The sequence below is a fragment of the Gobius niger genome (assembly GCF_951799975.1).
Source record: "Gobius niger genome assembly, chromosome: 8".
NCBI lineage: Eukaryota > Metazoa > Chordata > Actinopteri > Gobiiformes > Gobiidae > Gobius > Gobius niger.
In genome coordinates, this window is record NC_136859.1 from 17,383,848 (window position 1) to 17,408,821 (window position 24,974).

The window sequence follows — 24,974 nt, forward strand, 5'->3', positions numbered from 1 at the left end:
CCCATTATTATCTAACTCATCAACTCTTTACACGTTTGTGCCCCAGCCCCACTCCCACCAAATGAAAAACACATTCACGTTATTCAAAGATACAGCTTTTATTCAGTAGTGAACTCATGAAATACATCAGTTCAGTCACACAGTCCGATGTGGTGGCCTTTGGTCCCATCACACATTTTGTTTGGTTCATTGTTATGAAGGTCCTATTCAGTTGAAACTAAATCATCAGTTGGTTTAAAGCCATAATAAAAAATAAAAATAAAAAAATTGTACATGGACTGAACCAGGGCTTGTCAAACGCAAGAATATAAATAACTTTGGACTGCACAAGTCTAAATACTGTACATTTCTGATGAAATAACACCTGGATTAGTGAAAGCACATAAATTATAATAACATTATTATCAACAACATATTGAGTAAAATTACAGAGATTATGCACAGAGTTGAGTCATGTCGAGTTAACCCACCCCTGACTGTGGGCATCACTCTGTCAGTACCATGCTTTATCCATTCATCTGTAGCTTGAAAAAACGCTGGTCAATAACACTGGAAAAGCACTATAGGTTATTCAGGCACTTATGATCATGTTGTACTAACTAAATCACAGTATTTTTTTGTTATTTCCAGCCGTTGTACAATTGTTTTAAACTTCCACATAGAGATTACTGAAGAACCCTTGCCTTGATTTGCATTGTTATTCATGATTAAAAATCAACATGTTTCAGCATGTGCTCAATATAAACTAAATGAAACATTATACTGTACATCAGTTGTTCCTGCTGAAATGCCTCATTAAGGCAGTGAAAAGAAGAAAAACACAAAAGGTCAACAAACATACAGCAGACCCAAGTTAATCTCTTTTGGATGGGAATGTTTGTACAATGTTATTAACAAGAACAAAAAGTCTATTTAAATTACCATATGTTGACCTTTTTTCACCAACTTCCTCAAAATGTAACAAAGGCACAGTTGCTGCTGCTTTAAGTGAGCTCTTACACAACAGTTCAGAGGTAACAGTAGAAAAGGAATTCTTTTTGGCTTCAGTAACTACATCGGTCACTTCTACAGTTTCTAAATTATAGTCATCAACTTTGGCGCACTTTAAGAGACCTGTACCAAAAAAACTTACTGCCCTGCATATTCCACCGTACTTCAATCCTAAATCCAACAACAGTAACATTGTGCGAAGGCTGCCTCAGTATGAATCTCAAAAGATATTTTTATACATATACCTCTCAACATTAAAACATCTAAAAGCTACAAACACATTTCCAATAAAATAGAGCGATATTATGCTTGGCAATTTCTACAAATGTCAAATAACAAATACTTCTTTGAGCTGCAAAGCAAGAACATTCACTTTCATACCAAATAAGACACACAACCATTCCTTATAATGGAAGGACTGCCTAAGTGAGCAGAAAACAGGACACATTAAAGTTGTTTTCTGAGATAAATTACAAAAAGGATCAAGTTAGCTCATTCATAATACTACCGGCCATGGTTATCGTCAGCAGCACTGGAAATGCATAACGGCTGGCTTTCAAAACGGTTAAGATTTTGGTTGATATATTAGGAAACAGCCATTTATTCTGGTTTCCACAAAAGTCTTTCAAACACACAAGATTCATGAAAGAAAATGCAGAGGCAGAATTTTGACAAGCTACTCTTAAAAATAAGAGGGGGGGGGGCATGATTGTTATACTTCTCAGAAATAAAATGACAAAATGCAGAATAACATGCTAATTTTATTCCCTTGTCTTTTGTCCTCTTTGAAACACACAGTTTGGAATGATCGGAGGACCAAACTGAAAGGGTGGATGATGGAAATGAAGGCGCACGGTAACAGTTCTCAAGCTCGACTTCAAAGTTCCTCCGAATAAATCGCCTCCAGTTTATAGATCAGTATATCCTCATTTGATGACATACTCCCTCGATCAGGCTTCAAAGCTCAGGCGTAGAACTCTTTAGTCGGTGCTTTGTGATACACTGTGTTGGTGAGTTTGGTCTCGCCCAAATCGTAGCTACCTTCGTCTTTTTTCTTCATGCGGTAAGCGAGGAGGAGGAGCAGGAACACGGCGCAAAGGAATCCAACCACACCGCACGCGATAACAGCTGGGAAGTGCACAGAGAAACATTTCAGTTTGGGGTTATTTTCACAAAAGGCCAAAGTTTAAGGGCTGCACAAATAATTGCAGTCAAATAGCAGCTTAAATCACGGCAACATTTGCAGTTATTTAGGAAGTTAAATATCCTGTGCAAACAAAATATCCTGCCCACATGGGGTGTCACTGAGCACAAACCTGATGACTAGTATGTAGATTAGACTGTAATAAACATGCACTAAAATGCATGTGATTCATAGACCCTTTCTCTGCTTACATCATCAGTGACATCAGCTGGAGGCAGGAACTGATCAAGAGAAATAAGATTAAACTAATACTGGTGATTATAAGTGTAAAACTACAACTAAAAATGTGGTCCTGTTGTGGCTTAAGGTGCAAAAACAAGAGGAATGACATTTGAGACGATAAAATAAGGTTTATCTGACATTTCCAACAACAGATAGACATTTGTTTATCGTTACTATGACAACAGCTACAATGGAAATAGATGGGAATCTAGCTTCCCGCCTCCAGCTAAGCCCGGAATGTTTACAAACAATTAAAGGGTCTATATATATTGTACTTTAGCCGTTCATATTTCAGTCTTCTCCCAAATGTGTTTTCAATTGTGCGCAGCAAACTGAATCTTGATTTTAAAACATAAATTGCACATGTGTTTTCACCATCAATTTATGCGTCCCTATCAAAAGTGAGGAGTGATGATGGGCGGGGCTTACCTGCCAACACTTCTGTGCGCTCCCACAGGTTTTCGGAGGTGACTTCTTTGGGAGTGTCCATCTCATAAATCCTGCCGCCGCTGCGTCCATCTCTGGTCTCAATCTCGTTTTGGACTTCAGTCTCTGGGATGTCAAAGTCGCTCTTTATCACAGTTTCCTCGAGTCCACTTTCGATTCTGTTATCCATGGCGGTGCTGGAGCTGGGAGGCACGGGGCTGGTGGCTTGTGTGGCTCGGTCCACAGTTGGTCCCAAATCAACCACCTGAACAAACAAGCATTAACGTGAATCTTCAAAGAGCTGGTGGCCAGTACATACTGAGTATATCAATGACAGGAGTGCAAATCTGCAAAAGTCCGGGTGAAAAAGAAATTCTTGAAGATCCATAAATGGGTGATATTTCTGCACTTTTCTTTTTTTTTGTAACACGTTAACCTAAAATAAGATCTTTGCACTTTGATGGCTGGTGAGTTTTTCTCAACCTCTTACCCCTGGCCTCGACTTTACCCAAATCGAAAAGCTTCTCGACTGGAGAGCAACAGTGTAATGCCTCATTTGAAAGCGAAGGCCTACAACACTGATCCTCATTTTTTTGTCTCTTTTTTGTTGTGTTTTCATATATATATATATATCCATTTGTGTTGCTTTTTCATTATTTCTTCGTTGCTTTTTTGTTGTGGTTTTGCCATGTTTTTGTCACCTTTTTTTTTGGTCACGTTTTTGTTGCGTTTTCATCCTCGTTGTGATGCTTTTTTCCAAGAGTCTTTCAAATTTGGGAAATACCAAACTGGAGAAAATGTGCTTGGTTTAGGTGGTATTTAACATGAAGGTCCCAAAAAATATTAAGATATTCATTTTTGTCCCACCTCAACCCATCAAAACCTTATTGAAGGTATATTCCTGTACCTCCTCATCGTTGTCACTGGTAGTCGGTGCTTTTGGTGCAGAGTCACTCGCTGTGGTTGTTGGCTCCTGGTCCTTTGCTGCAGTGGTTGGGCCAATGTGAGGGAAGCTGGTTGTTGGCTGTGGCTGAAGCGGCTCGACTGTAACCATTTCTCGCCCAAATGGGATCTTCGTGAAGTTGAGAAACTTCAGGAGCTCGGCCTCATCTGTGTTGTAAACTGAAACACACAAAAACACAATATTGAACAAAAAATATGTTTTCTTTATTTGGTCTACAGAGAAACTACTGCATCCATCCCAGTTCAGCAGCAACTGGGCAACCCTCACCAGATCTTCAACTAGAATTACTGGCAGGACGACCTTTCTGTAAAAACGATCTATTGTGCATGTTTTTTTGTTGTTGTTTTTTCCTCAAGAAATGCAGGGAGATCGTCAAACCTTCACATAGAGAAGCTCCCACCTGGCCCAAGAATCAAACCAGAGCCCTCCCTGCTGTGGGGCAGGGATGCTGATCTGTGAACACCTTCCTAAAATGCTGGGACAGATTGAATGCAGTGGCATGCAAATAACATGAGTCACTCGCAATAAGAATTTTTGACATCTGTCAGCTTCTCATAAACTCGGCACTGGTTCACTCCGCATCACTGCGGGTCAAACATCTGGCATCTGTCTGCGCTTCTGTGTCTGAATAAACAGCTTCATGTGACCGGCGTGACTCACTTAGCCCGGTGTTTACGGAAAAGTCAAAGAGCTACAAAGGCATTACCGTAGTCCCCAGATCCGGAGCCCGAGCCGTCGTCGTCACCGTCCTCATCGTCGATGGGGAGGTCACCTGACGACCGGCCCTCCAGGTACAGGTCGTCCACTGAGGGGAGCTGGGACGAGACCAAGATCTGTGAATAAATACCATGAAAGATTATTTTTCAATTCAAGAAGGGGGGGAGGAACGTAAAGACAGAGTGAGAAAGAGCCAGAGACCAGCTCCTTTCACACTTGAGCAAACTAAAAACATGTGACTGCCTCCATAGCCAACAGAAAGATGATCGCTTTCAATGACCTGTGCGCTGTGTGTCAAAGTCTACAGAGCATGAATTACATCCAGATTGCAGCCTGTACAGTGAGGTTATTTCCATTTCCAAGTTGTGGCTGGAATTTGTGCTGTTTTGCTGAGACAGAAATAACTTAAATGAGGAAGAGACAACGCTTCAAAGTTTATGTTCACAGCAGACAAGCAACAAAGATTAAAAGCAATGGTTACGTAGAAAATTGTCGCCAGGGGAAAGCTCTCAGCAACCCAAACACAAATGGGTGTGACTGTAAAACAAAGGCCTGGATTTCTCGAATAAGCACATGTTACGCGTTACTTTCATGAGTAAACTCTTTTTTGGAGTCTATTATTACAAAATGAAGACGACTCAGCAGATGTTGGCGGCCAGCGACAGGGGCCCGAGTCTCATAAGAGGTTCACAGACACAGATGAATATGGTCTATTGAGAGGCCTGAAGTATGTCTGGTATGCGCACTATGCTTCCACTAACACAGGTGCTGAAGACCGGCAGAATAAAGGCGAGCGAGAGGGACTGGAGAAGAGACCGTTTTCTCCTTAAACAGGTGCTGACAACAAACAAACGGCAGACGAGTTCTGAGTGGCTTGTTGGGGACACAGAGTGAAAGAGAAACGATGAAAGTAACTCAGAGGGGTCTCCAAGTTACATAGGGTATTTGGCATTTTGTATGCAGACACATGTTGTGAGTTAAGTATATATTGCGCTAATAAAACCTCATGAAGCCTTTTTAATTGGTTCCACTGTGGCTGCTCAGATGTCTGATTTTTATTTGAACCACAGAGAACGTAACAAGAGAAAGACATAAGACGAACCAGCTGTAGTGCTGTCATAGTGGTGAAACAGGCTAAAAAAAAGTTCAGAAGTGCATTTTTCACCAAGACTAGGTCTCACGGTGCCAGGGCTGACTGAAATAGCAGAGGGGGATCTCACATTCCTGCTGTCTTCGACCGGGGATTACAAAAGCAGATGCTCCGCTGCTTGTCTAATGCAAACACACAAGTGCTGCTCATATTTCTACAGACACACACACAACTGTAAGTGACTATTATAGCGACTCCTTTCACTCAAGATTTATTACATCTCCACACATAATGCCCTGCGCTTGAGATCAACGTCAACACAGTCTTTTACAAGAGATAATTATTATAATTACATTTTATTATGAACACAATCAAAATAATTGTAAAATTGAACTTCAGTGTAGATAAGATACATGTTACAATACCAACTAAACCTACAGAGATAATGCCACATAAACAAGCCAAAAATTTAAATATCCAACCTATTACTTTTTTATTAAGACAACAACCAGGTGTTTTAAAGAAAGAGTATACAATGATGTCAAGATTGTGGGGAATGATTGTTTTTCCACAACAAATAGATTAAAGCAAATGTAGAGATTGTAAATCCCTGATAGCCATGAGTTTATTTCTAAATTCAACACTTCCAATACATGTTTCCAGCATAGTAATTTATTCCAATAGCCATCAGTCACTACAAGAGCCTCTTCTACTGCATTTTCACATAAAAAACAGTGATCAATTTGATTTCTCCCTCGTGTTTTACGACACCTCTCTCATTCTGGGAACATTTCTTGATGCCATGTCAGCCCTTACAAAGACTTGTTAATGCTTTCACAGTTACTGCAACAGCCTCTCCTGATGTACACAGTACATCTGGAAAGAATACTCTACACATGGAAATATGCAACAATAAGTAAACATCTGGTCTGAATGCTTTGTCATCGCTGAGACGAGGAGCCTCCTGCATTTTGTATTAGATGAAGGTGTGATTGTGAAATGTTCAGTTCAAAAACCTGTACCTGAAAAGACAATGTTAAATACTGAACAATGTTTGACTGTGATTAGAGAGGGATTGTGTAATCAGTACACAGCAGAGCAGACCCATCACAACGCAAACAGTACCTTTGCCCAGAATGAACACCACAGAACTCAACAAGTTAAATAATGAAATCGCTCATTCATATTAAAGATTGATGTTAAAGTCACAGCGCAAACGACAGGTGTTTACATTTTAACTATTACTTAGTTTGATGGGATAATGCCATTGATACTTATTCATTCAAGATTTACACCCGTGATGTGGCAATTTCTAAAACATTGGTGACATTGGAAGGGGCGTCCAGTATTATAAGGATAGAAATAGGACTTCATTCATTCATAGTATGTCACGTCCTGTGTCCACAAAATGAAGCATCACAGATAATATCACAACCGTTGAAAACGGGGTGTTTTTTGTCGTTTGTTTTTGCTTCATTAGCCAAATCTTACTTGGCTGTCATACTCAGACAAACAGACCGGTATTGCCAGATGTTCATGTGTTTGGCGTGCGTGTCTGGGAACTGCAATAACAGCAAACAGCATTCAAATTTAGCTACTTTTGAACAACCCCAACTGCATGTACTGACTACTGACAGTAAGGAGAAAAAGTGGGAGGCCTGTTCTAAATATTACAAAGCCAGTCAGTCATGGAGAGATGACACACGATTTTGATCACACGAAACACGTGACTGGCCTTTACAATAGAGAGAGACAGAGAGAGTGGAAAAGTGCCTATATTCCACAGGTCGGAGCATGTCTGGACTGGCCCGCAGGGACTCCGCCTGAATCATCCATCCAGAAAATGACCCAACTACCGGCTCCTGATGTGACACACAGAGCCGGTTTCAACATTCATCTTATGGACACACGCAGCATCAATGAGTGACTAATCAGTGCTTCTTAAGTCATGTAGGAACGGACGAAAATACCATGTAACTTAGCACACCCAGCAATTTAGAACTTGAGCCTGTAAGTGAGGAGCACATTTAAATACTTCCTCTTCCCTTTTGGCTCTTCTTCTTTTGGTTTCCAGTCGGGTTGGGAAGATGTAATGATTTTGTTTCATCACACTAAAAACATGTACAAAAGGCCAGGATGTATGAGAGTGTGTTTGAGAGTGCGCATGGGGAACGACGGATGAAAATTAGCCTAAGTCTACAATCCGGTGTGGCTTGTTCATTAACTTGCACTGTCCCTACCAAATAAACCATAAATAAATTAATGATTGGTTAAATTCACACACTCAGATCATAACAGACGCTGAATTGGTCAGCGTCTGTTATTCCCATTGGTGCCGCCATAAATTATGCCCACCCCTTCACTCCTCAAAATCAGTTACTACACAGACAAAAAGCCGTTTTCAGGCCGCCCAGAGAAACAGTGCAGTGTTGACATGTTGGTGCAAATGAACATTGGACATTTTACACAAATCAATCCACTGTACATCCGATTTTCCCTCATTCTCCACTTAATGTACGGACTCCGTACTCTACTGCTGGAAGTGTCAATACAACAGAAGTGCCAATCTGTGGCAAAAAGAAGCCAAAGAGGGTGGGGCGGAATAAGGTGAATACCATTGTGAATACTTTGCGAGGAGTGGGTGGGGCCTGTGTGTGACGCAGAGCTGCATCAAACAGAACATGATCATGTGATATTGAAACACTGCACAAACGTTTGATGAATATGCAAGATGGATACAAACATGGAGTGAGTCCAAAAGCTTTTCTTTGTATCGGTCACAACCTAAAGCACTGTCCTCTTCAAACCTTAGTGCTCAGACATGGCGAAGAGGATTTCTTTGAGACTTTTCATCTCGGTTGTAATAGATATTTCAGTGTATAACTATCAGATCAAATGGGAATAAACAGAGAATTAACTCAACTCCCATATATTCCTGTTAATTCCCGTTAATTCTCTAGGAATATTTCCGACATAGACAATTCCACCAAGGCAAGACATGTTTTTTTATACCGTGCACAAGGCAACTCAATGCGCCTCTATTGTCCTGCCACGGTCTCTGATTGAACTGGGTAAAGGTGGGGTGAGTGTTAAATATCCTACTATTCTTTATTCAAGAAACAGGCCACCATTTTTCCATACTGAGCTATGTTCTTACCTAAGCTTAGACGAGTTGATGCAAACCTGTCTGGTCTTTGTGCGTGCGCTCAGTCACGCAAAAAGACCAAAGATGTTGCTAGCATTTGGCCTCTCACAGCATATTCCTAGAGCTCCATACGGGGTGAAGCTAGAAGCGACCAGACTTCCACGGGCACAAAGACCAGACAGGTACGACGTATACACTCGTCTAAGCTCAACACCTTTTTGCTTTATAATTCAAAAGACGAGTAACTGGACCAAAATTTCAGAGAAAACAGACGCCCAGGTCTCATCCTTTGCCAAAACGTGAAGCTGTTCATATAAAGCTAAAAACAAGAGCAACCAAATATTGGCAAGAAATCATTTGCAGTGGAGGAAATTTGAGCACTGACATGATTAAAACAAGTCCAATAAAGCTGTAAGGAGTGAGCCACCACGTCATGACATCATCTGGTGAGGGGTAAGCTTTCCAACTGCAATTGCATGGATGAAACAAAGCACACCCATCTCGATGTTTGTCATGAGTTTACAACATTACTGTAACATGCTCAAAAATGCAACAAACTAATCTCATCATTCATCATTGACAAAAAAATGTGGATTATATGACAGATTATTAGACTAACTAGACAGACTAATTATATGAAGCGTGTGCCTGGTGGTCAACAAAACAGTGATGATACGAAAGGAAAAGAGCAACACCTCTGGACTCGTGCATTCAGCCACTTTGGAGAAACTGTAAGTTCCAGCTTCAAGTCCCAAAAGACCAGTCTCAGGTTTCGTCTCACTCCTTTTCACAGCATTTAGCTCATAAATCATAAGCATAGTGGGCTTTTGAGAGGCTTTCTTTGGGGGACTTTCGCGGTCTATAAATCAGGCCCACAGGATATATGTTGTACTTGTGACAAGGTGCAGATCAATGTGGGCCTTTAGTCTGTCATTCCCAGGTGTTCTGCTCCTTATCCAGGCGCGTGCGTACACACAAACCCAAGAGGTGATTTGCCATTTAGAAGTGTTTATCGAGCAGGATGAGTTACGATCGTTTAACATGTCTAAGATTTCCTTGTATGTGATTACCTAAATAGACAGTAAGTTAATATAACAGATAGCCAGCTACATTGTTTTATATAACAACGTAGTTAAAGCATTCATTTGTTTTCTTTCGATTTTTTAAAGAGACCGAATGTGCTTTTATCAAACAAAAACATCAGTAGTGGAGTTTATGTTTGAACTGACAAACACTGAGCTGTTAACAATATAACGTTAAAAAAGTGTAATCAACAGGTAACATCAAAATCATGTTAAATAAATGTCAAATTAAAGGATAGTTACTTACGTTCTCAGTGAAGAACCCAGCCACCAATCCGACGAGGATCACCAGCCAAAGATTCCTCATTTCAACTTCGTTAAAAAGTTTAGAAGTAAAACAAAAACGAAATGCTTTAAACTACAATCAGAAATATCCGAATAAACTGTTTCTTTTTCGTCCCTAATCGGCGTTAAATCTGTGCGCTCGCTGAAACTCCCCGCGTTGATGTGGATCTGGAAAAGTTGTTTGGTCTGGCTCTGGCAAACAGCGTGGCTGCGTGATGACGTCAACCAGACGTTCATTCAGTAAACGGGGGCGGATTCTTACGTCCTCAGATGATGGGCGTGAACCTGGCGTCATCAGAGGAACTGAACTGTACTCAATGTGCTCTAAAAGTTATTACGGGGATTGATGAAGAGAGGAAAAGGTTATAAATAGCTTCTAACTTCACAACGATGAATATTCATACAAAACGTTAATGCTTAATTATATGTTTTATCCTAGAACAAATGCTTATTCATAAGTCTCTCAACCCCCAACTGAACCCAGTTTGGCTTTACCCAAATCTAAAAGCATCTTGAAATGTGACGGAAAATGCAACAAGAGAGCTACAGAAATGTGACGAAAAAGCAATGAAAAAGTGACAAAAAATTGACAAAAAAGCAATGAAATAGTGACCAAAAAAACAATGAAAAAATGACAAAAAACCAATGAAAAAGTGACAAAAATGTGTGATGAAAACGCAACAAAAAAGCCAAAAAAGAGCAATAAAAAAGTGACAAAAAGCAATGAAAATGTGACAAAAATGTGATTAAACCTAACAAAAATGTAAAAAAAAAAAAAAAAAAAAGAGATGACATGAGGATAAAGATCCATTTAGATGAGTTTTGTAGGTCTTACTTTTCAAATCAATGGCGTGGCCTATAGACTGTAACCTTTTCGGTAAAGCTGAACAGGAGAAAATGCGCTTGGTTCAGACAAGAGAAATATGTGACTTGAAAGGAAGTTTAATTTCATAAAGGATGTTTTCAAGAAGTTAGTCATGTAAGAAACTGTTGTTTTTTAGTGATGTATGGCTCCTAGTCCCATATTTTTTATTTTATTAATGTCTTTTTTTGAATGTCTTTTTTTGAAAGATTTTTTGCTCCAAATGCTTTATTAAACAGGACAATCAGGACAAAGAGGGTGAAGAGCAGGAGGAGACATTCGGCAAACTGTCAGGGCCAGGACTCAAACCCATGACACTCACATAGCAGCAGCCCGAACCACTCAACCATCGGCGAAACCGCTTATTTCTTAAGTGCTTTAGTGTAAAGTCATTTTGCGATGGCATGAAGCTGTGATCAATGTACAGTAACAAATAATACAATATTTAAAAAATGCTACTTTAATTTAAGTTGAGTTTCATGTGCTCATTTAAATATTACACACACAGTTTGTGAACAAATCACACAGTAAGTCACAGGAGGAAGATGGAGGTAATTGTCAAAATGCAATCCTGACCTCTACTGGATTGTATCAAACACAGCAAACTATGTTTACAGTTTGTACGGTTTGTCACAGATACCGTAAAGACATCAGGAATTCATCCGTGTCCAACAACAGGGTCAGAGTCGGACCATCGTGAGGTTATTAGGTGCTTTACACGGCAGACAAAATAATCATCTCATTCCACCTTTCAGATTCCTTTTCCAAACTGGGGGTATCTACAAGAAAAAACACATTTACAATCTGACAATTAAAGATGAACAGTAATGCATGAAAAATAAAATTGTTATTACCAATGAAGGCTCTAGATGACGTCCCAAAAATGAAAGAAGTCTCCTCCATATTAACCCACTCCCCAGAAACATAAAGCCAGTGACGAGCCAAAATACTTTAGGATCCTATTAAAGATCACACAACATACAACATGAAGAAATATTACCACAAACAACAAAACAAATATTAATAATAAAGAATAGCATTTACCTCTTCAAATGTCGACTCCAGATTCATGCCAAAGGCCACTCCAATTAGACCAAACAAAGACAGCGAAAAGGTGCCCATTGTCAGCTGTAGATTGAGACGCATCATAACATTTCGATGACTATAAACAAAGAAGAACACATTACATTTGAATATGTCACAGCAAACAAATGACACGTATTCAAAGATAAAATATTCCAGTCATGTACCTGTCGAGATTGATAAAGATGACACTTTCAGAGTCGTCTATTAGTCCCTTTAACTCCCGGGCAGTGTTCCCAAGCTCCTGAGCCTCCATGAAAAACAGGATATATTTTTGCAGGCAGTATTCAGAGGCTACTGTATAAATTTAGTGCATTTGAAAGTTTTTATTTTTACCTGCATATAATAGTTCTCCAACAACAGCTCCATCTCCTCGGCGTGGTCGATACCCAGGCTGCTTTCTTCACTGTAAATATAATGGTCATTGCAGACAAAAGAAGATGAATATATTAAATGTAAATGCAATCTCAAAACAGTATTATTAAGCATATGGCAACAGAATGAAGGTTGTTGAAGATTTTACATTCTACATAGGTTTAAAATTTAGGTGAGCACTTGAAAAGCATTATGTACAATTAGTGTTTCTATAGTTCTAATGTTGACTTTTCAAAATTTAATGCCTGATTTTTGGCTTGCACAGTTGTATTTTTTCCACAAATGTCTGCCTTTACAGTATACTGAAGGACAAAACAAATGCTACTCCTCTACGATGAAAAAAAGGGCCTTTAAAGACATACAAAACTCTTGGGTCGGTCCATTTGGTCAGGCAAAGCTCTTCAATCATCTCATCTTCATCCAAGATCTTCAGCAGTGAATCCTTGAAAACTATTATGTCCGTTTCCAACTCTGACAAACTAATGAAAGCCAAAAAGAGAACAGATATTAGCATTCAGAAGCATTCACAGCCCCATTTATCCCCATGTTCTTTTGATGAGGTTCGATACCAATGTTTTATTTGTAAATATAAATCTAGACTCAGGCTGTACCTTTCTGTATCATGTGCAATGAACTTTTATGAATGTAATATGTGTTATTGTATGGTAGATAGACTTACACAGTAATTAATTTTCCTAGATTTCAATAAAGATCAACAAGCAAGAAAACTAAAACTTAAACTGAACTTAAACTCGTTAGTACCTCTTGCTGTTTTGAAGCAGCACATGCAGCTTGCTTCGGTCCGCAGAGAGAATTTTAGGATCGACGAGAGACTCCAGTGTGTCCAATATAACGGGCTCCACCTCATTTAACCTGGTCTGCAGAGTGTTTACCTATTGACAGACATTCACTGAGATAAGACAATGTCCATTCAGGGTCTGTTTTTCTGAACATTGCCAGTGCTCACCCTGTGCTGCAGAATGGCTTCAAGAGCTCTGAACTCAAAGGGCAGAGAGTGGGTCTGAGAAGCCAGCTGAGGGGCAAGCTCCAGCACCAGCCAGCGCTCCAATCCCATCCCACGAAAATCCAACACCAAGAGGCTGTTCAGGGTCACTATAGCTTTTAATGTCTGCAATAAGAAAGAGGCAAGATAAGAGACAGTCAGACGCAAAAAATATTATTAATAAGTAAGTTGAAGTTGGAAGTGAAGCAAAGAAGGCCATCGTTTTTTGTCCATCCAGATCCAGATCCAGATCCAGATCCAGATCCAGATCCATAAAGTCGGCTTTTTCAAACCCAGCTCCAACCGGTGCATTGTATGTGTGAATGCATGTGTTGAGTGGCCAAAGCTGAAACCGGTCCTCATGACACGCTTTGTCTGTGAAATGCATGCCCAATAAGGAAATCATTGAAAAAAAAAGAAAAAAGAAGATAGATCTTGAAACTGCTGAGATGCACAACTGACAAGACTTTGCTGTTGTCGACTCGTAGTTTCAGAAGCTGCTGCCGGTTGTGTTTCACTGAATGACCTCTGATCTGTCAATATTTGGGGGGGGGGGACAAATCAACACAGTCAAATCAGCTGTATTTTAGACCAGAGTTCCTTCATCCTAAAATCACTCCTGGTTTTTGACTTTTGAAGAAACAGCAAAGGTAAATCGAGAGGAATACAACATGAATAATTGTACAGGAGAAGCTAATTGTATACATCATTTTATTTGCGTGTTTTATTTATTACAGCATGGACGGTCGGGTGCTTTGCTTGGTTGTGCTGGCGAGTCTTTTGAGTCTGACTTGGACCAAAAACCTAACCTGTCTCAAATCAGCCTCATCCTGCGAAGAATGCATACGGTCTGGCCCGGACTGTGGCTGGTGCATGGATCCCAAGTTACCCCCCCTTTGTGATACTGCGGCGACGCTTCATAGAGGGTTATGTAGTCGGGTGTATGATCCCAGAGGCGACGTTATGATATTGAGGTATGTATTCTAAAAAGTATATTTGCATTCAGCTGGATTATGATGCAGTGTTATTTCGTCTGACGAGTTTTTTTGCATAATCTTTCTACAAAAGATGAAAAATGAACTAACCCTGGTGTATAAATGAAGAACACGGTTATGATGTTCCTCTTTACTTGTTGTAGGAATCAGCCCGCAGATGGAATATCCATTTTGCTTGAGCCCCAAGACTTATCCATAACTTTAAGACCAGGGGTAAGTCGGGTCTTCGAGTTGACCTTGACCAGATCCAGTGACCAGCTCAACAAGGAGCTAACGCTGGAAACCTCGACTGTACCAGAAGCTTTTAATATCACACTCAAACAGATTTCTACTACACATCCTGCAGTTTTTGAGGTGAGTTTACCGGCTATTAAATAACAACAACTGCCTAAACAAATGCATTTTAAATCTAGGTCTCTCTGTTGGCTGATGAGTGCCCAAGCAACGATGATTCAAATCAGTCACAAAACAAAACTGGACCCTGGTCTGTTCACATAAAACCAAGTGGTTTTTCACAAATTACAAAACTTGAAGTATCTTTAGAATGTAAGTATTTCACTAGCACGATTTCACTAGGGTGCCATCGTGTATTAAACATTGGGTTAATACAATTTCCAGACCTTTTCTTATTTTATCATGCACATTTATTTTCTTGTTGTACCATTTCTACCCTGAATTTCCACATAACAAGTTACATAATGCACCTTTAGCAAATATGTGTAAAACGAAGTAATGCAATTTCAGTGTGTGATCAGCCCAACACTCAAACATGCTTAGCTTGTTAATTCCACTCATTACTCATGATACAGAAAGGTGAAACCTCTTTAAAAGGCCTTTTTCCCCCCCTCCTTTTCTTTCATGAATAAAAAACCCAATTTGAACATCATAAGTTTCAGTATCAGACACTTTAACAAAACACAGCAGAGTTCGCTTTCTGAATACAGTGAATACTTTCTGAAACGACTGCACTTAATGTACTGTATGTTCTTTCAGGTGACTGTGAGTGCCAACACAAACCTGAGCCTAACAGTCCTGAATGTGACACCCATGGGTCTCGTGTGTGTGGGCTGTGTCTATGCCAGGAGCCCTACAGTGGATCTAACTGTCAGACAAACAATAACTATTGTCGCCGCAAACCACTTGCTCCTGTCTGCAGTGGGAGAGGCATTTGCGACAACAACTTTTGTGTTTGTAATGAGATTCCTGATAACGATGGGAAATACTCTGGCCGCTTCTGTGAATGCAACGACTTTGACTGCCCACGGTACAATGGCAGGTAAAGATCCCATAAATATACGCAATAATTTGGGTTCATCTTCTACGTCAATAATATCCAGACAGAAAATCTACAAATACAACCTGATTAGTATTTGTTAGGCATTAGGTCCAAATGCCTATCTTGCCAAACTACTTGCATTTGGACAGTTAAAGTCAAATATAATTGTGACCTCTTCTTGACCTTTATAAAGTGTAATCAAGTGAATCTGATGTATTGAACAACATTAGTTAGGTATTAGATAAAAGCTAGTTCAACTTGAGACACTGACTTTATTTTACAGTCTCTGTGGGGGCCGGGGAAAGTGTCAGTGCGGAGAATGCCTTTGTGACGAGGGCTGGACTGGAGATGACTGCACTTGCACAATGGACTTTGCTCCCTGCATGGCCAATAACCAGATGATTTGTAACGGACGCGGCATGTGCGATTGTGGGGCCTGCAGATGTGAGCCCCCGTTCAGCGGGCCGACCTGTGAGTCCTGCCCCACATGTGAAAACCGGTGCCAAAGGCATATAAGGTGCGCCGAGTGCAGAGTGTTTGAATCAGACAGGTAAGGAACACAGTGGACACATTTACAGTGTGTTTAGGAAGGATTCATATCCATCTATTTGTTCCAATGTAGAAGTCTGATGCTGAAAATAAAGTTTTTATTAATGAAAAAATCTACTCAAACTTATGTAGAGGCAGTTCCTTTCTGTATCATGGCCAATGAATGGAATTTACCCCAGACCTAAGCATTTTATGAATGTTCAACAGTAACAATAGCTCAATGACAATTTGATAGCTAGGCAATTGGCTTCCAGTTGTGTTATAGGTTTGAGGTATTTCTTTGGGGTAAAACAGTGCAGTAGACCTTACTTATAATCCACCAATAGAAATAATCTTTATCATATTTGAGAATCAGACTATAATAGAATGAAAGCATGAAAGCACTCTGAAAAGGATAATTCATTCATAAAGGCTTTTTTTTTCCATTTTGAAAAATTGCTAAAATGATTTATTCTCATTGATTTACAGGTGCGACAGCGAATGTGGTGAATTAACCGTGAATTTAGTCGACACAAAACAGGATGTCCCCACCACAAAGCTTTGTAAAATGATGAGTCGCAAGGATGGCTGCTATATCCATTTCTCTTATTCCGGTTCATCATCTAATGGCCAACTGACTGTGGCAAAGACTAAAGAATGTCCTCGCCCCACGTATCAATAAATGTACTGCTTAACTGACATTACACACTGCAATTTCGTGATATCCATGTATAATCAGTGTATTTCCAAACGATTGGAAGGTACAATATGAGATAGATGATACCTCCATTCTGATGATGACACAGTTGTTTCTGGCAGTGAGGCTTGTGCTGTGCTGAAATCGTAAGTCTCGGGCCTGCAGACTGAGCTCCTGACACAGCTCGGTTTTCTTCTTCTCTGCAAAAAAAAGAGAGATAAAGCACACATACTGGGTGAACACGACTAGCAGTTGCAACAGAATACCTCAATAATCACAAATCTATTTGCCATCTTGACTTACCAAAGGTTGTAACATTTCCTTCTTGGTCAAACCTCATCTAAACAAAATAAAATACAGTGATAATGAAACACACACATGGGGTGAAAGCTGTGTGATGTAGTTGGATGCGAAACGTAAACCAGCTTTAAATGTGATAACAAATTAAAAGGATATTTTCACAGCTGTAATAAAGGTTTTCAGGAAATTTACCACAACAAAAGATGGAGCCACACTGGGGAGAGATGCTTCTGACACGGCATGACGAATAGGACAACCTGTAAAAAGAAGTTTGTAAGTTGTGAAGTGTGATGAACATAACACTTTCCAAATGTTGTTGCTGATAATTACTAAGTTGTTACACGTGACAGTTTCTATGCATTAACATATAGCTATATTTAAGAGGTTACGCTTTACCAGGCCATGTTGTTCCCACTTGTAGCAGACTCCTTTTGACTTGCCCACCAGGATTATGCTTAATTTGCTGATTACTGGTGAAAGTCCTTGAATGACAGCGATTCCTGCACCATCCCAGTTTATTTCCATGTAAAATGCTAGGCTCCTGTGTTCGACTTATAAGAACCAAAGTTCGTAACCCACCCAAGGGCATAAGTCTGGAAACATTATGTGAATACAAGTTCATACTAAATGGTAAGTAGGTCCTTAAACAGATCCTCCATGCAGAAATGAGCATCTTCGCCCAATGACAGCCTGAAAATGGGTACAGGAAACCAAGTTCAATCAGTATTCGGGCTGATAAGATGTCCTATTCATGGGTTTCCCTTGGTTTAACATGGCACCTTGGTCAAGAGAGTCCAAATGTCCAGTCAAACATGTGCCTCAATCCAAAAGGGGAAAAATGCCCTTTCCATTTGCGTAGTTTGACTTTCTAACTTCTCTCGCTAGTACTAGCTACAGCTGTTTGCGTCCATGTTTGCTAATTAGCTGCAAAGTGCTGAAACCTCCCTCCGCCTTCTTCAACCATGTAACAAGAGACGGTGCACAAACAGAGGACAAAAACGCAGCGACAAGCGAGAGAAAATGAGTGAAATCAAACTCGCTATGCTAATGTTTACATCCTGAAGAGCATGAGCGGAGAAGCAAGAGCAACGAGTGACCAGGATGCACCGCGCGGACTCGGAGCAAAGATCCTCTATATGCAAAGATAAAGTGAAGACATGGTGAAGACCCGTTGCACTACAATAAAACATGATGGAAACGGAATAAGAATGTGTGGACTTCTTATATTGGGTATTAATTAGCTTCATGTTATGGTGCCTGTAGAAAGTTACAGTTTAATTGTTTGTTTGTTTATATATGATGATGATAGCAAAAAATTAGACAAATACTGGAGTTATTGCTCACATTTAAACACTTGGACACCACTGTGTGTTAGTTCGTTGTATTTACCAGTAGTTACTCAGCAACTAACGGAGTTGTTCCACGGCTTTTTTCTTCACTTTGCTAGCATTTTAGCTATACCATTATTCTATGTAAATGTATGCTAGCAGCCAGGGCGGATTTCCATGGCAACAGTGGATTTTCCCGTAATCGGCACGTAATCTAATCGTTAAAAGGCGCAACTTTTAATTCGTTCACACATATAAATAATAATAATAATAATAATAATAATAATAATAATAATAATAATAATAATAATAATAATAATAATAATAATAATAATAATAATAATAATAATAATTTAAAAAGAGCATAAAACACAAAATTAAAAAAAAGAAAAAGAAAAAAGGGTGGGTTAAATCAGCATCAGCACCACCACGCCCGTGCTTCCAATCCACGTCGGGGATGCAGGAACCGGAAGGATGCTCTGGGAAGGAGGAAGCGTACTGCCTGTAGTGTAGTGTTTAGCTCTGGAGGGCAGGATTCACTCACAATTGTAGTTTGTAGGCTCTATGTATATTCTATATTTTTGCCATGTTTCCTTCTTGTTATTCCAAACCGTCAGCAAATGGCGAGAAGAAGAGCTCTTGGACTAAGCTTTTGCTTGGCGTGTTTGTGGTTTACATGGTGCACACCGCCTGGCTGCTCTACGGTTTCCTCAACAACAAGCCCTGCGACGGAGGAGAGCACTGCATCACCTCCTACCTGACTGCAAGACCCAGACTGCAGGTATAGAAGACACTTTTTTACAATCATATTATGTGCATAGGTAAATTTACAGGCACTGATACTCTTAAACACTACAGGAATGTAGGCTATAGGTGCAGTGTTCTTAGTGCATCCATCAAAGGGCATAATGCAATCGTTATTTTTATTGTTTTAAATTAATGTGTGGTTGCATGTTATTTTATTTATTTATTTATTTTTATTCCACCTCTTTCACTCTTGTATTCTAATCGGCTCTAACTTTTACAGATGAGCGTGTTCACTTGCCTTGTACCAGACAACAGCCAGCTTAACCTTGCTCTTAAGATTGACCCATTTGACCCTCAATCTTCATTTGAAAAGTTAGTTAAAACGGACAAGAAGGCACACTCAACACTTAAAAAAAATAGCCCACTGTCGTGTCCCAGGAAAAATAACATATCTTTTTTCCGTTTTAGACAGGTTGATGTTATTGTGCCAGAAGAAACCAGAGCTAACGGCAGTCTCTATGCTGTTGTATATGTGCACAAATATGGAGTTTCTCCCCTAGACGACAGTAGAGAAGTGCACTACTCTGCCAAGCTCACCACCTACTACCATACTCCCACATTATTAGAGGAGAACAAGGTTGGTGGTTAGGTGGGCACATAAACATAGACAATCTGTGGGGTTTGCATAAACTACACTGCTTTGTGAATCAATGTGACTGGATTGAAACAAATGTACTTTTATTGTCCCCTCAGAGGAGCAGGTCTCGGAAACAAAAGCCTGTATCACACTGGAGACCGCATCTGTCCATTATAATGATGTCAGAAAGCTTCTCATTCAATAAGGCAGGACTTCCCAGTGACGTGCGCCGCTTCATGAAAGTGTATGGTCTGACGATACATTTTAAGGAGACATACTGTGTTATACAAAATCAACGCAATTTTTTTTTAGCTTTTTGTTCCCTCCACAAAATACTGGACCCGCAGTTCAAAGTGTGTTCTTCCCTGTCCGTGAAAGCTTGAAACTCTATTAATCACGTGTCATTCCCATTGTTGCCTGTAGAGGGCGCTTCAAGTCAATTTTTAATCCTCACCAGCCCAGTGTTCTACTCCTTACACTCTATCCCATACATATACATCATTTCAAATTATATGCTATGAAATATCAGTGCTGCAGTAGCCAAAAGAATATTTATAATGCACACTAATGCATAATGTCAACTTTAAAACACTGTGATCAACAAATATATTTTTCTCATCCATACAGCTCCAAGAATGACAGAAAGATGGTTTACCTTCCTCTTCTGCTCGTAAACGAACTAAGCTTTCGAGTCAAAGACCTCATGGTTGTATTAGTTAATCATGCGGAAATACTGGTGTTCATTGATATTAACACTCCTTGATCCTTTGCCCCTACAGGGAATCAACAGCAGCACGGTGCGTCTGCCTCTCTCTGTGTCTTATGAGGGAATCTCTTTGAGGAGGTTCAGATTTTTGGCCCAGTTACAAGACATGGTTTACTCTCTTCGACAATTTGGTGAGTAATTTGAAAGTTTATTTTTTACCAGATCTTCGCGTGACATCTGCTTACATGTATTCTCGTATCATTTTAGGCTTTACTGAGGAGAACATCGATGAAATTAAAGACACACTTGTGGGTTCAAACCTCTACCTGTTAGTGCTGACAGCCCTTATCACATCCCTACAGGTAAGAAATGTTTTTAAAAATTGAAATAAAATGTTTGTATTTGTAGACTTTATAGGACTTTTTTTTCCCAGCTTGTATGTGAATGTCTAGCTCTAAAAAATGACATCAGCTCATGGAGCCAAAAGTCCAGCATGTCGGGAATGTCCAGAAAGGCTGGTCGGTAGTTGATTATTGGTACATAAATTTAAAAGACTTAACGTTATATTGACTTGAGTGTTATTCCGTTCTAGTTCTGTGGCGCAGTCTCAGTACATTACTTATCTTTATGCACCTGCTGGAGGAGACAAGCCTTCTAGTGCTGATTCCCATTGGCCTGGGAGCTTGTGTAGAGGTACGAGAAGTCATTAAGGGGGCACATAATAAACACACAACGCAATAATTTATGTAATATCTTCCTATTCCAGGTGTGGAAGGTCTTCAATGTCTATAAAATTAAACTGCAGTGGAGAGGGTTAAAAGTGAGTATCCAAAGTGAGAGTTTAAATCAAAGTGTGTGTTTTCTTTTGCCTCTTTACAATATACTATACTTGTATCAGGTAAGCAAAATGGATGAGGAAGAAAGGAAAACAGTGGAGTATGACACACAGGTACATTCTTTAGATGTTTTACTTTTAGTTGGTTGTATCCCTCAGAGAATAATGTTTTGTTTTTTTTATCATTGCCATCTCCACAGGCTTCCAGATACTTGTCCTACTTGGTCTATCCTCTGTGCATCAGCGGAGCTATTTTCTCACTGGCCTATTTAAGACAGAAGTGGTGAGCTTTGTAAAATACCCACTTGCTTTACAGATCAATCCCCAGAATTAAAGCTCTTTGTGTTTTCAGTTACTTCTCCTGGTTGCTAAACACCCTGGTGACTGGTGAGTTAGGCTTTATTTTAATTCACGTGTAATGTTTCGTATGTGTGGGCTCACGCCTTTCTGTATGTGCCTTCACAGGGGTGTACGCTTTGGGCTTCTTGACCATGGCTCCTCAGCTCTTCATCAATTATAAGGTAGATTTATCAGATGAGCTCCAGCTGAACTGTTCCTGCTATTAATATTTTATACATGTCCTACCCCCGACCATATGTCTGCTTTTTTTTAATCTCCCATTTCCAGCTGAAGTCTGTGAGCCACCTACAGGGGGCGGTGTTGACATACAGAGTGAGCACATTCTTTCATTATTCTTTTACAAAAGGCTTCACATTTTTCTGGCTGTGTGTCCATATGTTATAATAATAAACAAAATATTTACTCGACAGTGGGAAAATAGCTAGGGAAAATGCCATGCACAGAACATAAATGAATGACTTTTGCTGATAATAATGTGTTTTTGCAGGGGGTCAACACGCTCGTATCAGACTTGTGCTACGTTGCTTCCTTGTTGAATCCTTCTCTTTCCCTGACTTCATCTCATCAACTCTGCTGCTTCAGAGATGAGGTATTCTTTCTCCTGTACCTCTACCAGCGCAGGTAGGACATTGAACAAATGATTCAAGTTGCAAATAAGTGGAACACAAAACTTAGATCATGTTCCTATTCTGTCCCATCAGGAAATATGGCTCCAAATTCAGAAGACGAGACTCTGGGACACACAACAAGAAGCTAAAGACTCAGTGAGAATGATGATGATGATGCTGTTGTCTGAAATACAGGCTGGAAAATAAGTACAAGATTGAAATGCAACAGCCATTTGACATTACTGCATTTCTCATCTTGCATTTCCCTCTAATGGCTTTATTATGAACAATCTAGTATTGCATTTTTAAAAGATTCAAGGCAAACATGATCAATCTTTACTATCCTTTTATTCTCATCCCCATCACACGCCAAACCATTTGGAGTCTGCTGCTGTACAGGAACTTGCATGTGAGCAAAAGGTCATGCAAACTGATTCATGGTGACTAAGAAAGCATTGCTTTATGAAGTAAAATGTGTAAATAATTCTAATTGTTAGCTTTGTTCTTTGACAATGCTTTTGCCTTGTTAAGTTTTATGACAAGGAATAAAAAATAAAAACGGCTTCCAACCTGGTATGCTCCTATCTCATGTATCACTAGACACGAGACAGATCAGTCTGTGTGGTTTCTGTTGAACCAGAATACAGCTTTGTGTACTTTGAGTATTTACATTTTGATATCGATACATGTCTCAGTGACATTTCTGGCCCTACAGGACTCCTGACGACACTTGTTGTACATGGTAAGGGTGTGCACTGGGTGTGTGTGGTTTGACTTTCTTTGTTTTCAAGTTTTGTCATTATGCAATATTTACCTTGAGCTCTGTGATCCATTCAAACAAGTGTATTACTTACTCTTTGTGTAGAAAACAGGAAGACTTCAGGTCAATTATTTGCTTTAATTTAATTGGGTTATTTTACTGCTGCTGCTCGGTGTGTTTTGTTTTGTGCAATATTTGTTTGTGACTATATTTCTAAAAAGGAAAATTGTGTAGCTGAAAGGTTAGACTAAATGGTTACAAATTAGCACGACATAACTTCTGGCACTTGAACTCATGTCTGTGATTGACAGACGATAAATAGAGAACATGTCATTGTGAAACCAAAGAGAGCCCGAGGAATGCCCTGTCACCTGTGTGCACGTGAGTGTTGATGCCAGCGCTGAGAGAAAAGGGTGGAACAGTCATCTGGATGAAGAGCTTCTGGAAAACAATCTCGACAAACCGCACTCACAGCGACACAGGTCATACAGCTCAGGACAGACAGAAACCACAAAGCTGCTGAAAATGCTGCTCACCATCGGGATCCTCAGCCTCCTCTTCTCACCAGGTATGTACATGACAGATGAGTGGGGGTCCCAGAGACAGATGACCACTTTGTGCTGTGAATTTTAACTTGGGATGGGCAGTGTAGCATGAACAGACAGAATGGCCTTTGATGTACATGATAACATCATAAGTTAAAATAGATGGCTTTTTATTTATAAAAAAATAATTTATGGTTTGGTAATTTATGGTTTTCAAACAATAATTAAGCTGTGTCTGCATCTGAATACCATATAGATTGGCAGGCTACGTCAGTCTACCTCAGGGCAGCTGTGGCCACCTATGTAGCTTTCCATATGTATGTGGAGTTAATGAAAAATGCTGCATTATTACTGAATATTGTTTTTATGAGGCAAGAAAATACAAAACAACACAAAAATTCATACTTAAAAACACTGTATTCAGAGAGTTTGCGTGTTTCCATTTTACATCTCACCTTTTTAAATTTTCACATGAGGTTTCAGTATAGACTAGCTTGACAGGTTTGCATAAAGGTTTGGGAGTAGCCAAAGTCTTTGGCTATTGTTATTACAATGTCATGTACTTACTCACTGTCCAATTTAACCAGCCATAATAATTTTACTACCCTTTCTTATTCTTTACAGCACTGCTGCTTGACTGCTATGTGTGCAGTTCTTCAACCACAAATGATGCGTGCAACCAGAACAGTCAGACGTGCCAGACAATACATGACACGTGCATGACGACTGTTGACATCCTAGGTAACCACTACAACAAAAACACTACTCAGGAGGTGAAATGCATCCAAAAACAAATAACTGTATGTGCTTGAAGGTTCTTCAAAGGCCATAGTAAAACAGTGTTCCAGTAAAGCAACATGTAACGGAGCAGCAGCCACAGCCTCAACAGACGCCAATGGGAATGGGAACATAGTCACCTGCTGCAGCGCCTACAACCTCTGCAACTTCAGTGCAGCGGCGTCCGTGCATGTTCAAGTGACACTCCTCAGTCTGACAGCTGTGTTACTTGTGCTACTGCTGAAATGACCGTGGTCAAAGAGAGCTGGGGTTAGGGGTGTAAGAACCAGATTAAAGAGAATGCATGCTGCTGTGAAAAGAGAGGTTTGTTCATTTAAGAAAGTGTCGCACTTTATAACACAGTAATAGCATGATTTCAGGGTGGATGAGAGGGAATGCATTTTGTGGCTCTGTTTCCATACTAACA

General features: G+C 39.9%; 5 protein-coding genes across 6 annotated transcripts; 3 read left to right on the forward strand and 2 right to left on the reverse strand.

Annotated features, from left to right (window-relative positions):
- Positions 1 to 97: 97 nt before the first annotated feature.
- Positions 98 to 10,308, reverse strand: LOC306966268 (uncharacterized protein). The gene is made up of 5 exons (XM_079560969.1): positions 10,088 to 10,308; positions 4,513 to 4,639; positions 3,750 to 3,964; positions 2,846 to 3,107; positions 98 to 2,118 (listed from the first exon to the last, which is right to left on the reverse strand). Exons 1-5 carry the CDS (start codon positions 10,145 to 10,147, stop codon positions 1,955 to 1,957), a joined length of 828 nt encoding a protein of 275 aa, XP_079417095.1. The 5' UTR covers positions 10,148 to 10,308; the 3' UTR covers positions 98 to 1,954.
- A 1,149-nt stretch (positions 10,309 to 11,457) lies between these two features.
- On the reverse strand, positions 11,458 to 18,376 carry mrs2 (magnesium transporter MRS2). Of its 2 annotated transcripts, XM_079562033.1 has the most exons (12): positions 17,641 to 18,376; positions 17,437 to 17,501; positions 17,248 to 17,284; positions 17,032 to 17,144; positions 13,413 to 13,574; positions 13,208 to 13,338; positions 12,808 to 12,924; positions 12,407 to 12,476; positions 12,238 to 12,320; positions 12,032 to 12,149; positions 11,842 to 11,946; positions 11,458 to 11,766 (listed from the first exon to the last, which is right to left on the reverse strand). In XM_079562033.1, exons 1-12 carry the CDS (start codon positions 17,915 to 17,917, stop codon positions 11,722 to 11,724), a joined length of 1,323 nt encoding a protein of 440 aa, XP_079418159.1. In that variant the 5' UTR covers positions 17,918 to 18,376; the 3' UTR covers positions 11,458 to 11,721. The 2 variants fall into 2 exon arrangements, with proteins under 2 accessions (XP_079418159.1, XP_079418160.1); XM_079562034.1 differs by lacking the exon at positions 17,248 to 17,284.
- LOC306966735 (integrin beta-1-like) lies at positions 14,176 to 16,273 on the forward strand (the record flags this gene model as incomplete). The annotated part of the gene is made up of 5 exons (XM_079561550.1): positions 14,176 to 14,422; positions 14,587 to 14,797; positions 14,857 to 14,989; positions 15,437 to 15,719; positions 16,003 to 16,273. Exons 1-5 carry the CDS (start codon positions 14,187 to 14,189, stop codon positions 16,271 to 16,273), a joined length of 1,134 nt encoding a protein of 377 aa, XP_079417676.1. The 5' UTR covers positions 14,176 to 14,186.
- Positions 18,377 to 19,045: 669 nt separating the features above from the next.
- Positions 19,046 to 23,058, forward strand: LOC306967232 (lipid scramblase CLPTM1L-like). Its single transcript, XM_079562172.1, has 17 exons — positions 19,046 to 19,353; positions 19,600 to 19,691; positions 19,788 to 19,956; positions 20,073 to 20,200; positions 20,584 to 20,662; positions 20,736 to 20,853; positions 20,930 to 21,024; positions 21,096 to 21,180; positions 21,255 to 21,355; positions 21,429 to 21,482; positions 21,561 to 21,611; positions 21,698 to 21,780; positions 21,850 to 21,884; positions 21,963 to 22,018; positions 22,125 to 22,169; positions 22,345 to 22,478; positions 22,559 to 23,058. Exons 1-17 carry the CDS (start codon positions 19,159 to 19,161, stop codon positions 22,623 to 22,625), a joined length of 1,587 nt encoding a protein of 528 aa, XP_079418298.1. The 5' UTR covers positions 19,046 to 19,158; the 3' UTR covers positions 22,626 to 23,058.
- Positions 23,059 to 23,687: 629 nt separating this feature from the next.
- On the forward strand, positions 23,688 to 24,839 carry LOC306967234 (uncharacterized protein). Its single transcript, XM_079562174.1, has 3 exons — positions 23,688 to 23,793; positions 24,395 to 24,511; positions 24,585 to 24,839. Exons 1-3 carry the CDS (start codon positions 23,751 to 23,753, stop codon positions 24,794 to 24,796), a joined length of 372 nt encoding a protein of 123 aa, XP_079418300.1. The 5' UTR covers positions 23,688 to 23,750; the 3' UTR covers positions 24,797 to 24,839.
- Positions 24,840 to 24,974: the final 135 nt, after the last annotated feature.